Source organism: Polypterus senegalus, chromosome 12 (genome assembly GCF_016835505.1).
Source record: "Polypterus senegalus isolate Bchr_013 chromosome 12, ASM1683550v1, whole genome shotgun sequence".
Lineage (NCBI taxonomy): Eukaryota > Metazoa > Chordata > Cladistia > Polypteriformes > Polypteridae > Polypterus > Polypterus senegalus.
In genome coordinates, this window is record NC_053165.1 from 62,374,378 (window position 1) to 62,389,860 (window position 15,483).

Here is a 15,483-nt window from a genome sequence, read left to right on the forward strand (position 1 = left end):
GTCACCTCGGGTGACGTCATGCAGAAGGGTGGGTTTGAAATTCAGAACATCAGGGAGAAGTTTAACCACAAGGGGGGCCACAGGTGAGGGGGAGGAGGGGATGGAGTGCCGTTGGTCTTCCTCGATTTCAGAAGCAGCGGTGGATTCAGGTAACCCAGAAGTTACTTGTGACCAGCAGGGACACGGGCCACCACAACAGCCCCCATGACACAGAGACGGCTTTTCTTATTGAGGGTCTACCAGGAGAACCCCCAGCTCAGCAGCTGTGCTGTCCCCTCTAGTGCCAGGGTGGCCTGACACTTTGTGACCTGAAGATGAAGTCCAACTTGTTGGGGGGGGAGTTCAGTTTGCTAGAAACCCCTGGAAGTGAAGATGTTCCTCGGTGTTCTTCTCGGCCCCCAAGATGTTGCTTCTCAGAGAGTGAAAATAAAAAGGAAAGGCGAAACAACATGAAGCACAAGCTAAGGGCCGTAGCCCAACCACCCACCCACCCTCATCACAGCCAACTGTATACGCCGAGTGACCCCCCCGCTACTCACTCAACTTGATGCACGTCGGCCGTTTTTTATTTTTTTAAAGAGCATTTTAAAATCAAATGGAAACATAGGAGACAAAAACCTGTAAAGTACAGAAGACCCCCACAGGGACATTTGCAGGCACAGGAAGCCCCTGGCTACTCTGTATGGGTGGGCGAGTGCAGGCTGGAGCCCCCTAGGTGGGTGAGCCCCCCTTGCCTGTGCCACCGTAAACGTCTCCGCTCACCTTGTCCAGTGTCACACAATGCATATGTCTGTTTACCTGGACCCCCACGCTCAGCCCCCGTCTATCCGCAGTGTCTGCTCGTCCCGTGTCTGTCTGTGACCACCCTCAGATATGACGCACCTCGTACTTAACGTGGGGTGACTAAGTGCGTGAGCCCCCCACAAGTAGTGTCTCGTGTAAGACGGGTGACAAAGTTAAACCTGGCAGCCCGAGCCTCAGATGGCCGTTGGCTTCGGTGCTCTAACCAAATCATGGCGGGGGCACGGGGGGGTCTCACTTCGGTGCTTTGCCACGTTGGAGAAGTGAACATATCTGTGGAAGCCCACCACACCTCCACTCCTGCTGGTCAGGCAGCGAGGGTCTTGATGCGTTGTCCTCCTGGCACACAAACTCTGAGGGCATTTAGTCTTTGCTCCTCATTTACCTCAGGAGTCCTGGAGCAGCGAGGCGCACTGAAGATGAAGATGAAGATGAAGATGAAGATGAAGATGAGAAGAGGGGTCAACATGTTGAACAACACAGAGCTGAGCACACTGGGGGTCAAGCCAGCCAGTTTCTCAAGTGGGCACAAGTACTGGAGCAGGACAGGCGCCAGCTGTTTCTCGGCCCCCCGGTGTGCCACTCTTGTCTGGCAGGTCACCTCTCGGTTTAAACTCTCAGCTGTGAAGACCCCACTTGGAGATAAGGAGGGCAGACCAACATGATGGCCAGAGGGGAAACCATCTGAGGAGTTTCAAAAAGGTGGGGCTGAGCACAAGTTCTGGAACAGAAGGAGACCACCAAAGCAGCGACAAGTGACGACAGACATGGAGGACCTCCACTTGGAAAACAACAATGTGGAGGGCAAGATGGAAACCACTCAGTCCTGGAACAGAAGAGACGAAGCCGAAGGGGTCTGCTGCTCATCTGGGCTCGTGTTTTTATTGACTGGGTTGACTCATGGTGGGCATAGCAGGTGGAACGTCTGCCAAATTCATTGGGGCGATGTTAAAATGCAGCAGGACACGTTATGGGGGGACCTGGAAGGTTATGGACTGGCCAACTGAACCTCCTGAAGAGAAGGCTGAGGGAAGACCACCACCAAAAGAAACGACAGCTAAAGAAGGCCGTGACTCGACGTCGTTAATGTGAGTCTGCACTTGAATTTAGTGGGAGGCGTTCTGCTCCGTGGGTGGTCCGATACAAGATGTGCGCCGTGTGGTTTAACATCTCGAGAAGTCAATGCCAGGGAGTGGAAGCTGCAGTGCTGGGCTGTCTCCCCATCTTCATCACGTGATCTCACACACAAAGGTCTTCAGCGTCCAGCCGGAGCTCACCGATTGGCCTTGATCTGCACTTGAACAATAAAACTACCAATGAGAGGCCAAGAACTGCAGGGTCCTCCTCCTGTCCACATTACGGTGGTCTCGGCTGAGGAGCTGCAGGGTTTCTCTCCTCATTGCAGTCCATACTTGGCGTTTTCTTTGTCTATTCTGGGATGTTTGTAATCGCTGTGCAGCAGAAACAGCGGCCTTGGGCGACAGTCCATCACACTGGAGGGCAGCTGGGCGCACCATTTCAGGGCTTTAATGTGGACAACAAGGACCTTTTGGTTCACTGCTGGGGTTTGTAGAGAACAGGACCCTAGTGATGGACCACCCAAGAAGGGGACAGATAAGGCCCACCAGTGTGGTGCAGAATGAATACGCCTGCCATCGCTAGTTACTGTGTGGTGTGGTTTGAGCAAGTCCTTCACAAGGGGGTCTCGTGTAGTACAGCACTGGTGGCTGTTTCCCTTTTCTTCACCTCTCAAGGCTGTTTGACGCGGGTGCAGATGGCATGAAGCGGCGCTCCATTAATGGGGGTGGCGAGGAGGGCCGGGTGAACAAGCCCTCGTCTGGTGGTCCACTCCTCTCCTATCGCCTTTCACAGAGCCGCTGGACGGCCAGGAGGAGGAAGCCCCCATCCTGAACTCGAGTGACATGTCTGATGGCGCACCCCCAGGACCCTCGGCCTCACTTCCTGTTGAGCACTGGCACAGCTCGCTCGGGTTCTCGGATTTTATTTCACAACCTGAGGTTTCTCTTGAGTGAGGAGAATGTCATTTTGCAGAGCGTGAATCGAGAAGCTCCTTCCCTTCGCTCTTCACCCCCAATAAGCAGACATGATCTGTCACTTGACACTTGCGTCACTTCTGATTTGCAATAAGAGTGAGTGAGCAGCTCGGCTATTTTTGTTCAAACCTCAGCTTTGCTTCTGCGAACTGAAGCTGGCGCACTTCCTGTGCTGTCGAGAGCAGGTAGCAGTTTGGCAGCGTCATGCTGCGAGTGAACAACACGCACGAGGACACCCACCCAGAATCGGATGTAACGGGCCAGCGGACGGGGGACCCTCGAGCTGGGAACTACTGAACCGCCAGCCTCTGCCTGGTCAGCTTTACGAAGGTAGGAGTCGCTTAATACGGGCAAACACAACCGAGACGCCAGTCCTGCAGGGGTCCGGAAAGAGCACTGCAGCACACCGAGACCCTAAAGAGGCCGTCGTGAGGCTTTCAGTGCGGCAGCAGACCCCCGTGTTCTGGAGACTCCCATGTTTAGGGGGGCTAAACCGCGGCTCTCTGGGCTGAGCAAACGTTAAAGAAAAAATGACCAATGGCCGCCGCTTGCTTTTCATCTTTTCTTTCACAAACTGAACACGGAGGTCCGTGCCTAAGCGGGAGGGTGGGCTGTGTGCGTCCAAAAAGTGTCGCAGAATACACAGGGGGGGCGTTCATGAGGACAGCTGGGCATCCCACCCAGGACAGTCCTTACCAGGCCAAGATGGACTACATGGGGCGAGAGCACCCACTACAGAGGCCCAGTTTGGATGCCCATCGAGTCTGGAGGAGTAGCCCTGGAGGGATCACTGAAGGATAGTAGGGGGCACTGCAGGGGGCATGGGATCTCCCCGACATTCTTATAACCCACAAGTGCTCATCACGACGCCGGAAATGAGAAGTGGTCTTCAATAAGGGGGGCTGCACAGCCCTGTCCAGGCGAGCCGTGAGCTGAAAGTGGAGACGGCGACACTCGACTGGAGGAGCAGCAGGGTGGTGGACCACCGGGCTCCGTTGTTATGCCAGCTACTTGTGTTTGTGCTGGGGGTCTGGGGCTCAGCGGTATTGCGCGCACACATTAAAAGGAGGTTTACAGTTGATTGTATGGCAAGTGGCATGCAGGTTAGGATTATTAACTCAAAAGGATGGCGCAGGGCGCAGGGCACTGAACACAACAATAAACTCCCAACTGTGAGCCCACCGCTGCATATTATAAAAACAAGCCCCTGTTTCTTCAGACAAACCCGTCTGTTCTGCCATCTTTAAGCTCTATTTTTTTATTTTTTTTAAACAGAAGCTCCTTGGAGGTCTAGGGGTCCGGGTTTTGAAGTGCGGTGACCTGCGAGGACATGAAACTCCAAACTGTCCCCAGACCTTTGACACTCCCTGCGGTGATCACCCAATTAGAGGCCGGGCCTCATGGGATTGATTTGCAGGATATCACTTCCTCAAGTTAACAATATTTCTAGAGCTGTTCAAGTCGGCTCTGCACTCAATACACAAGAACCGAATGTCGGGGTCAGTGTGGATACATATCTCATTTCCAGGAAGTTCTTCCACATTTTCAATCTTAGAAGGCGTCCCAAGGGGGTCCCACAAGGTTGTCACAAATACGAGCGGATCGGGCAGAATTTTAAGAATGACAAGTTTTTCTTTTTTTGTTTCTAAACTATAGGGTGGTCCAGATCTAATTGTGCAATTTTCATTACGCTATAACTTATTAAGTTTATTACATAGAAAATCACCCGAAAAATCCGAGAAGACACATCGAGAAGTGTGCGAACTGAGGACATGAAGAATCGTCTTTGTGCCGAACTGGAATCGTCCCCGCAAAAATCAAAGTCATCCACACGATCTGGATCTGCATAATTAGATGTGGACCACCCTGTAATCAGGACTACAGCTAACAATTACCGTATATAACACAGATAAGTCGAGACTTGATGTTAACGTAGAAGTTCCGGTATTTTATAATATCAGTCGTAGAAGTTGAATGCGGTAAACTCGCGCTACCAGTACAAGAGATTACGATCTGCTAAGTCACCACGGAGCACACGGCCTTTTGTTTTCTGCGTGTTGTGCCTACGTGACCACGCGGTGACACCTGAACTATTCTGTTTTGTGCATCTCACCCCCTCATACGCCTTGATCGTGACAGCATCCCTTATCTACAATGGAGCGTTCAATCAGAAGAAAATAGGAAGCTGGTTTGAAATGAAAAGTCGTTGGAGTGGCGAAAGAAATCGGTAACTGCGCTGCTGCAACAAAATTCAATGTGTCTGAGAAACTGATGTGAGATCAGAGGAGGCAAGAAGATGAAAAAAAAAAAAATATATGAAGTGTCGCATTTTTGACGGGCGTGTAAGTCGGGGTCTGATTTTATGAGTGATTTTTCAGGTTTCAAGGCCTGACTTACACGGTATTTAGTTGGCCGATTGAACTAATTAGATAGGAACAAGCACAAGTCTAAAAGATAAATTTAACAGTTAAGAGCTGATTAAAACATTCATCATTACGCACAATGCTCTCTTTTCAAAGAACGTAGCCGTACATACAGTATATCCATCTCGCTATATCCTAACACAGGGTCACGGGGGTCTGCTGGAGCCAATCTCAGCCAACTAAGGGTGCAAGGCAGGAAACAAACCCCGGGCAGGGTGCCAGCCCACCGCAGGGCACACACTTGGGACAATTTTAAAAGTAATGTGTCAACTACATGCACAGCAAGCGCGGGATATACATGTTCAATATACACTGGGGGTCTCTTTGTGTTGGTCTTCAGCTCGAAGTATGTGCAGAAATCATAAACGAGCACACACACAAAGAACTGGCCGTATCGTGGACTATGGGACCTGCAAGAGCGGTAAATAAATATTTAAAAACATTTAGCTACTGAGCAGACAGCTAGTCTTAGCCCATGCACTTGAAGACACCGCGTTGCCAGTTGCAGATGGCACTGAGCTGCCAAGGACACGTACGTTTCTTCTCTGACGATGAACTTCATCATTCAACATTCACTCTGCTCTCGTCTTCATCACTGATCTCAGAGGTCGGTAACAAGTCAGCTAAGGAGGCTGCAGTGCCAGTGGACAGTGGCACTCATGCCCACTCAGGGTGCAAGCACATGACAGACTTTCTCAACCACCTGAGAGCAGCATTTCCGCTGATTTAGGAAATAACCGTAACAAAGTAGAAGCATCATTTCCTGTCTTGTGTTTGAGTTTGGAGGAGAAAACCAAAGCCTACGGGGGGCTTTAAATGCACGTCTTCCTTCCTGTTAGTACGTTCGGTTGAGCCGATAGAAGGACGTTCTTAGTTACATTAAAACGTTTGCCTGTACATCAGTGCATAGTCAATGGGAGACGAGCTCAGTTTGAACTGGAATATTCTAACTATGTCTCGGCCCTCATTTTTATGGTCTGCCTTGAAGTTAATAAGGCATGGAGGACAACTGAATATGCCGAAGTGCTAAAGTGAAGCATATGTCAGTTGGCCACAGAAAAGTAACAAGTTTTCAGTATAGAAAATAACTGAAGTTTAATAAGAGCTAAGATTGTAATGAAACACAGAAGAAACAGGTTTTCCCTTTTTGCCTTTAATTCTGCGTGTTTGAAAGCATTTTTTTTGTGATGTTTCCTTCTTAAATTTTCACTAAACTTTTAAAACAGAGAGATTTCTATGTTAGGCGTTTGACTCATGCTGGATCCTGCCTTGCCAACTCAGTAGCTCCTCGACGTTGGGCACCTAGAAATGACGCAGCTCCACTTGCCGTGGCACAGAGAGATGTTAACAGTCCGCAGCCTAAGCACCAGGATTATTATGGGCCTGTTGCTCCTTCCAGGAGGAATCAGTCCTGACGCAGATGGCCTAAGGGGGGTTGCCAGTCCCGTCTACGTGTGCTCCATGGACTTGGGTGTACGCCGTGTCACCAAAACAGGGGGTCCTGGGGCTCTTGCTGTGCGTTAATCAGTCGCCGTACCTGCAGAGAGAAATCCAGACCACTCAATATGGCTGCTAGACCATCGGTCTGTCTGATCTTCTCTGCCGTGTGTGGATTTCATGGCAGGATATCAGGGTTTGGAAGGTATGAAGTTTAGGAACTGCCGCATGCCGATGATGTGATCCAGTTCCCCAGATTAAGCACCACTGAGTGTGAGGAGACCGGAGTGACAATCAGCACCTCCACGTCTGAGGTCGTGTTTCACACCCAGTAACGGGGGGCTGCTTGTGCCCTGTGGGGGGAGTAGCTGTCCCAAACCAGGACCCCGTGTACCTTGTGGTGCTTCGGCCGTCAGCAACTCTTTACTACCCTGCACTGACGCCCAACTGCCTTTTGTGAGACGCTTTACTTTTAGGTGACTAGGGGGCTTCGCTCGTCCACCCCAGTTTGGTTATCCGGATATGCAATTAATTAAAAGAGATTATTTTCATGGAAATTGTTACATATGCATTATTTTCACTTTTACTTTAAAACTTTAGTAATAAAACAATATTTGGAATTAACTTTTCTTCAAGATCGTATTGAATTTTGATTCTGTGTTTGGACTTCGTGACAACACACCGTATAACTGCCTGTGAGTGAATATCGTTTCTTTCTCTCTAATAAATAAAATAACTTTTTCAAATGTTTGTCCATGCTCTTTATTCTTCACTTTATCGTTGACGTGTCATCTAGAATGTATAAAATTATTGTCCTGATAAAATTTATAGGAGCTGAGAGCACAGGAAGTGTGTCTGCCAAAAGCATTCACACGACTGAGGTTCGATGACCGTGGTCTTGTTTGAAAATAGTTGTGAGTAGGGCGTGACTTGAAAAAATCTCATGTTAAAAGTCTCTGTCTCACAGGACTTCATACCAACAACGTTTTTGGAACCTTTTAATACTCGCTGGAAACACAAATTAGACAATCTACAAGTGTCCGACTTAAACTTTAAATCCAAATAATATATTCAATCTCTTTCGCTGTTCCATTACCAGGTAATAATTTCCATTTGTTTGCGCTAATGCGATCTTTCCTATCCTGTTTTTATCCTCTAACATGCTCTCCTTCTGTACCACGCCAACATTTTTTAATTCTTTCTGACGTTCTACTTTGTCTTCTACTCTTTGTCTTTTATTTGCAGCCCTAACTGCTGACAGGAAGAGCGTACATCGGCTGCCCTAATAATGCTGTGACCGTTTTATTACATTGAACACGGTGCTTCTGGATGTCATGTCTAACAGTTGGCAATGACTTTTAATTTTCTTATGGCTGATTTCCGCTAGTGTTCTACTTGAGCAAAGAGTCTGTGGTTGGAAAGAGAAACGAGATACACCGAGATACACCTACAGTAGCCTTGGGATTCGGGCAAACTGACCTTAGACAGGAAACACAAAAACATCTCACATCCTCATTTAGGCCCAGCAGCTCTCCGCTGGTTTTACGCGCACCACTTGCTTTGCTTTGGTAGATGGGGGGACCTTTTACTGTCATTTGAAAAACTCCCAGCACCAAGCGTATTTAAGATGGTGTATCCTCACTTTCTTTATCTTGTTCAGCACATTTCTCATCATGGAGTAGTGAAGCTCAAACAAAAGATAACCGGAATGCAAAAATTCAAATGAGACGCCTTCAGCAAACCATGAGCTACGCCGGTGTGAAAACGTAACGTACAGAAGAATACGTGAATTGTAACTCCTGTATGATGCGACGTGAAAACCTAGTTCAGGAGGCCCTGTGAGATTTGAGTTTACAAAGCTGACATCTGATCTGATTACAAAGTACCATCTGTAGTGTCTGTTTAATCTTTTAAACCCTGGTGCCATCGACAAGGTGTCATTTGTCAGACTTAAAAAAGCTTCTTTGTATGTAACAGCTCTTCACTTACACATGCTGTCACCTTGGCATTACTTTCCATCCTGCTGTATTCAGTCTTTATATCGTGTCCATTACGTAACAGGCCGTATGATGTTATTACCAGTAACGATAACACGCAGTGACTACACTTGACTTGTCGTTTTCATCCTCTTTCTTTCTCTGTACGTTTATCACTCGTCTGCTCAGAGGTTGATGTGCCCGCTGCTTCCCGAGCAGATCTTCTTTTCTCCACCCTAGCGGCCCGCTGCTTCTCTTCTTTCGTCGGCATTTTTTCACGTTAAAACTGATTAAGTTAGGATTTGTGTTGTAATTACTTAGTACATTTTCCTGAATTTTTCACTTAAGCTGGCAGTTAAGTCTTCAATCTGCCTCAAGAATGATTAGCGAAGGTGGTAGGGATGAGAATGGCGCCCGTCCATGTGCACCGCACGGCCACCCTGCTGCACACTGCCAAGAGTTGATCTATACTAATAAAAGGCAAAGCCCTCACTGACTGACTCACTCATCACTAATTCTCCAACTTCCTGTGTGGGTAGAAGGCTGAAATTTGACATGCTCATTCCTCACAGCTTACTTACAAAAGTTAAGCAGGTTTCATTTCGAAATTCTACACGTAACGGTCTACAACGTCCGCCATGTCGAACTTTCTTATTTATGGCCCCATCTTCACGAAATTTGGTAGGCAGCTTCCCTGCGCGAACCGAAACCGATGTATGTACTTATTTTGGTAGTATGACGCCACTGTCGGCTGCCATATTGAACTTTTCAACGGTCTTTGTTACTTATGGGCCCATCTTTAAGAAATTTGGTATGCGGGTTCCCAACGCTAACTGAATCCAACTTACGTACATACTGTATATACGTCCATAGCCTGCAGCTCGGTCACCATGTGAGGCGCCGTTGGTTCCCCCATCCCAACGCCTACCACGTTGTTGGCTGGCTGCCTGCCTATATAAGGCCGTCCGTCGCTCCGGTCTCTTCATTCCCTTCCTTGCTTCGCCATTGGATTCACGTCTCCCGGCTGATAACTACAGCCTTTTTATTTAATCCACGGCTTCTCCGCTGTTTTATTGTTCGTTTATTACGATTATAGTTATTGTGTAGGTATTTTAAACTTACTTTACATTGTTCTGGTACCCATTTCCTTTATCTTTCCAACCGTACCCCCATTAACACGTCTATCGAGGTGATCACCATCGATGACAGAACTGTCACTTACCGAGTGGTTTCCATGCCCGGAGATGGCACCTGCCTTTTCCATTCTCTTTGTTACATATTGCACGGCCATATCAGGCTCACTCTTGATATCTGGAGGAACATTGTGTCTTATGTATTGAATGACTGGGACAGGTTCAAGGTGTGGACTGATGACGGTACAGGAGATAATTATACTACACAGGAGCACTATAAGAGTGAGATGTTTAAGCCCTTCACCTATGGTTCTGCATGTGAGTTGATGGCTGCCGCTGAATTGTTCGGTTGTTGCTTTCAAGTGTACCGAAATGGCCAAATATTTTACACCTTTGGACAACCGCCAGTGCCTCTTAAACATCTTAGATTGACAGGTGACGATTTGAGTAGTGGACACTTTGATGTTTATGAATGTTTAAACTCTCAAAAGATGGATGTGAAGTTATCGATGAAACTGGTTGTATACTTACAACGCATGACAGATGCCGAATGTCACTTCAACACAAGTCCTGCAAATACTAACGTCATTGAAACAAACCATGAAACTCAAACCGATTATGACAGCAGCAATTCAAGCTGTGAGATTTGAAACAAGATTACTGTTCACATGGCCAACTGTACATTGCATGCTCAAGAGTAAGCTCAAAGCACAGCTTGGTCATATTACAACCGGAGGGCCGAACTCACAATGTGGTATACAAAAAGATCCTTAACAAATAATTATTGGTATATTTTCTCTCAGTTTAAAAAGGTTTAATTTTCTTCTTAATAAAAATTTTAAGGCAGTACTTCGCCGCTGCAAAGCGCAGGGATTTTGCTAGTTCTACAATAAAATAAAAAGAGGAATCGCCATGGAGGTCAATCATCACCTCGAACGTGGACAGTAGACGTCACGTAGTATATGTGCACCAAATTTCAGGTCAATCAGTCAAACAGTTTGCAAGTTACTGGTGATTTAAAATCCTGGACAGACAAACAGACGGCCACTGTAGCGTATTATATAAAGACTATAGTAGTATCATTTGCTTACCACAGCTACAGTAATACTGCTATCTTCTGTTTTTTTTCTTTTACAGTAACTCTGCAGTCTTGAGATGGCCAGTCTTTGGTTTACTCTGTCAATCCTCTTTGCATTTGTGTCCCCTGCTGCACATCAGGACCCCAGGAATACAACTATGGTGGAAGCAGCCACAAGCACTTCACTGGGCCATAGCGCTGAAACAACAAGCAAATCAGACACAACTACAAGCTCAACTCCCATCTCGACCTTGCTGCAAGAACCCAAAGAAAGCACAGAAGTGAGAAGCAATCCGGCCATTGACACCACAAATGAGAAGGAATCTGCTCCGCCAGCTACATCTGAAAGCGCAGCCCCATCAACTACCAAACAGCACATTTCTCGTCTGCCGACTCCATTAGATAATGTAGAAGCCACAGACGATTCAGCCCCCACTGGTCCACACAAATTTCAGGAAGGAACGACTAAAGATACCAACATCCAATTTGGTTCTTCATCTTCTAGCACGACTGGGGTTCATGAGACTCCTACCACCTCAACTGCGCGTGGTACGTCTGCAGTGCCTGTGACAAACTCGTCTAAGGAGATCAACGTGCAGAGGCATACACAAGGAACATCAAGAACATCTGGACCCACCATGGCTACAAAAACAGATGTCAACAGCTCAGCAACCAGTGCAGGGGAGGCACAGTGCACAATCGAGTCGACCAAGAGGGGAAAACTGGTGAGTCACTGTCTGATCGCCATTGCTGTGCTCTCTGGGATTGCAACTGCATTTATAATAAGTACGATTGTTCTGTGCACCAAGCTCTCCAGCAATAAACAAACGTACAAAGTGAAGGATTCTCTGGGGACTGAGATGGTTTGTATATCATCCCTCCTACCTGACACCGAACTAATGCCCAGGAAAATCAAGCTACCAAAAAGTAACGCTCTTCTTATCGCCTCCCTTGAGGAAAACGAAGGCGATGATCTGACGCTTAATAGTTTTGTACCCGACCACTAAAGGAGGCTCGGCCTTCACTCCGTCAACCGAAAAATCCACAGATACTTTTTTTTTTCTTCTTTCCCTGCCATGTTTGCATTTCTCTATGCTTGGCATCACCTTTTTAAATTAGATGGAAGCCTCTGATCACAAAGAAATCTAAGCAAGTGGAAGAACAAAGACGGTTAAAGCTTTACTCTAAAAAGAGGATTTCTTCCTTTAAATCTGTCAATCCCAGCCACCCCAGAGCAGGCGCAGAGCCACAGCAAGGACTACAAACGTAAAGGGCCGGGAGGCTGCTGCCAGCTCTTTGAAAGTGTCGATGACCCGAGTAGCGCAGAGGAGTCACAGCTCAGCCAAACTTCAATGGTGTTTGAAACCTTCTGAGTAACAAATCATCATAAATACGAAACATAATATGGAAGAACCACCTTGCTTTTTAAGATGTTTTTTGTTTTAAGGATTTCACTGTTCTCTGCTGCCGAGTTGTATTTATGACATATTTTTAAAAAGCTTTTATGAGCAGATTGCCATTACAACGGATTCAGCATATGCTAAAATGGGAAAAAAGCAAAATCCACTTTGAAACCAAGACAATCTGAAGAACCAGACGTGAGATGTTTCACCGTGCAGTGTGTCCAGGTGTAGTCGCTGAAGGCTCCACTCAGATCATCATGGGAAAGCGTCATGATGGCTACTACAACCTTCAAAGACTAAAGCTGGAGAAGAAATAAGTTCTGAACACGCATGTTTACGTTCGTCTCATTTAATCATTCAATGCCTTCTTGTAGGTAACATTCTTTAGTACCACAAACACACCGAGAGACACTCCAGCGTCTCTAAAACAGTGCAAAGTTCAATCAGAAACTCAAAAGCAATTTCAAACAAAACAAAAATCATCCAAGCTACACTTCTAGCTCTCTAGTTTTGGTGAACACAATTTAAGTTTCCTTTCCTTCACTTTAAAGAAAGAAACTACAGAAATCGGGAGGCATCAGTCGTGATCTCGTGAGCCAGTCGGTGCAGTCGCAGGCACAATGGAAGGAAGGCCTCTTTAAGCCAGTGGCTCGCTTTTCTCTTTTTTGTATAAAAGTAGCACTGGGGTGTTGTACTGTGTTAGCCATTGTGGGATGTATTGAGACGTCAAGCAAAATGACTCCTTTTATTGGCTAACTAAAAAGATTCCAATATACAAGCGTTCGAGGCAACTCAGCCCGTTCTTCAGGCGAGCTGTGATCGTGAGATGTAATAAAGACGTAAGATTACATTCCTGAAGATGCGGCGGAGTTACCTCGACAGCTTGCATATTGTACAAAAGTATAAGATCAGAGATATAAAGCCTTAATGATCACTGTAGTGTCAAAAGTAGCGATAATATAACAGAGCAAACTTTAAAGTAAAGATTATCAAGATTTCATAACTCTAGCAAGCTAAAAATTGGCCCTGCCAGTCCTTACAAGTCAAAATGTGTGATGAAAGCTTGTAACCCTGCAACTGAGGTGCAATCTGTCCTAACTGCTACAACATTTATTAGTTTAGGGGATCTGAAACTTCCATATTTTGCTAAACAGTAGTGAATACACAAAAACGTATTTCAACAAAGTGAATTTCAAAGAGACGAAACAAACGTTGGGGAATATGTCCTACATGGAGACTGATGAGGAGGAGCACGGCTGGTCTGACAGAATTCCTTATGCAAAGCAGTAAAATTTCATAATTAAAATTAGTACTGGGGTGTTGTACCGTGTTAGCCATTATGATCGAAGTGAAAAGTCAAGTAAAATGACCCCCTTTATTGGCTAACTAAAAAGATTACAATATGCAAGCGTTCGAGGCAACTCAGGCCCCTTCTAAGATGTCTCACTTCCAGGTTTTCCGACGCTGTTACTTGTCCTAGTGTGTATATAAAACACCTGAACTTCAGTTTCTGTATTACATCTTGGCTGAAGAAGGGGCCTGAGTTGCCTCGAACGCTTGCATATTGTAATCTTTTTAGTTAGCTAATAAAAGGGGTCATTTTGCTTGATGTCTCACTATAATTAAAATTACAATAGGAATCCTAATACTCAACATGAAACAGAACATCATCATAGTTAACCATCAGAATACGTGAGCTACCCCAAGTAGGCAGAGTGTTACTTACAGTGCACAAGTCATCCCTACGCTGTGCCTTCAGCTTTAATAGTAGAAGGAGGGCAGCAAGGGTAACAAAACACATTCACATTATTCAGACGTTTATATATTTGAAGAGATACGTTGTCTGTCGCTAAACGCAATATTATAGACACAAAAATGACTGAATGATTTTAGAGTATGAGCCACAACTCTGGTTCAAAGGGATAAAATAAATGTCAGTGACGGAATAACAATCGTGTGTCTCCTTCCTGCCGAGTGAAGCTGGTGACTGAAATAAGCAAACCCTTAACACGTACAGACAATGGGGACGTCACCTAAACGTTCATTACAGGGAAATGAATAGAAAAACAGCCTGAAGAGCAATGCCGAGAAGCAGCTGTCCAGTGTAACGACATACGGGGTCAGTCCGCATTTCACTTGTATACTCAAGTTTTATTGTGCAGCAGCAACAAAGAGCGCACTAAATGAGACTTTTCAACCTTACATTCGGTACCTCAAGAACTGTCCTTGTGAATTTCCCCTTGGGATTAATAAAGTGTCTATCTATCTAGACACTAAAACCAATGATTTCTAGTAAGAGTTAGGGCGCTCACATTCACATCTAAATTTTGAAAATGTATTCTGGCTTCTTATATTTTAAAAAAACAAAACAATTTGCTTATATTGAATGAGTTTCAGATTTTAACACCAACTCATAATCATATATAACTTCTGACTCTTTTAATTGGTAAAATAAGCTCTTCAATGACATATCATCGATCACAGCATATCATCGGACAGCCTTCATTGCATTAAAATGCACAAGAATCTCCATTCCAAGGGAAGGCCGTTCTACGAAGATGCGCACAAACATCGTGCAATGAAAGCACTGCTGGAGAGGCCCGCGTCTCACTGTACCTGCGCCGTCTGTGTGAATTTCACAAAGATAAATCTGAGACAAAGCCACGCAATGCAGCGTGATACACACAGTAGCAGTGTCGAGTAGTGTAGGGACCAGAGCACAAAATGACACCGTCCTCCAGCGTCTCTCGCTCTCATGTATAAGCTCTTTGTGTTTCACAACTTAAACGAATAAGTGTAGTTAATATTAGATTTGTAACGTTTCAGAAAATGACAATAAATCAGCTGCATTTATTCAAACCAACTTAAAACAGAGAAGTATATAATACATGTTCTACTTACGGCTGAAATGTTGCAATAAATTCTTAAGCCCGAGCCACTTTGTACTAGTTAGTCTCACACCACAGCAAAGTCGCGGGGGGCTGATGGCCGAGAGGCTCAGTGGAGTATCAGTGGAGCATCAGAGGAGCGCTAACAGAGCTCAATCCTCCAGCCAACCTACACAAGTCCAAGAGCAGGCACTTTGTTAAGAAGAATTCATAAATGTGCTTTAAGTGTTAGCGTGTCAACGACGAGTACTCGGTGCATTCTCAGGCCGGTGTTCACCTCAACAGGACTT

At 45.9% G+C, this 15,483-nt stretch overlaps 1 protein-coding gene across 1 annotated transcript; it reads left to right on the plus strand.

Moving 5' to 3' along the window:
- Nucleotides 1–2,971: 2,971 nt before the first annotated feature.
- Nucleotides 2,972–13,670, plus strand: selplg (selectin P ligand). The gene is made up of 2 exons (XM_039771837.1): nt 2,972–3,185; nt 10,962–13,670. The coding sequence occupies exon 2, from the start codon at nt 10,980–10,982 to the stop codon at nt 11,907–11,909; it is 930 nt and encodes a 309-aa protein (XP_039627771.1). The 5' UTR covers nt 2,972–3,185; nt 10,962–10,979; the 3' UTR covers nt 11,910–13,670.
- Nucleotides 13,671–15,483: the final 1,813 nt, after the last annotated feature.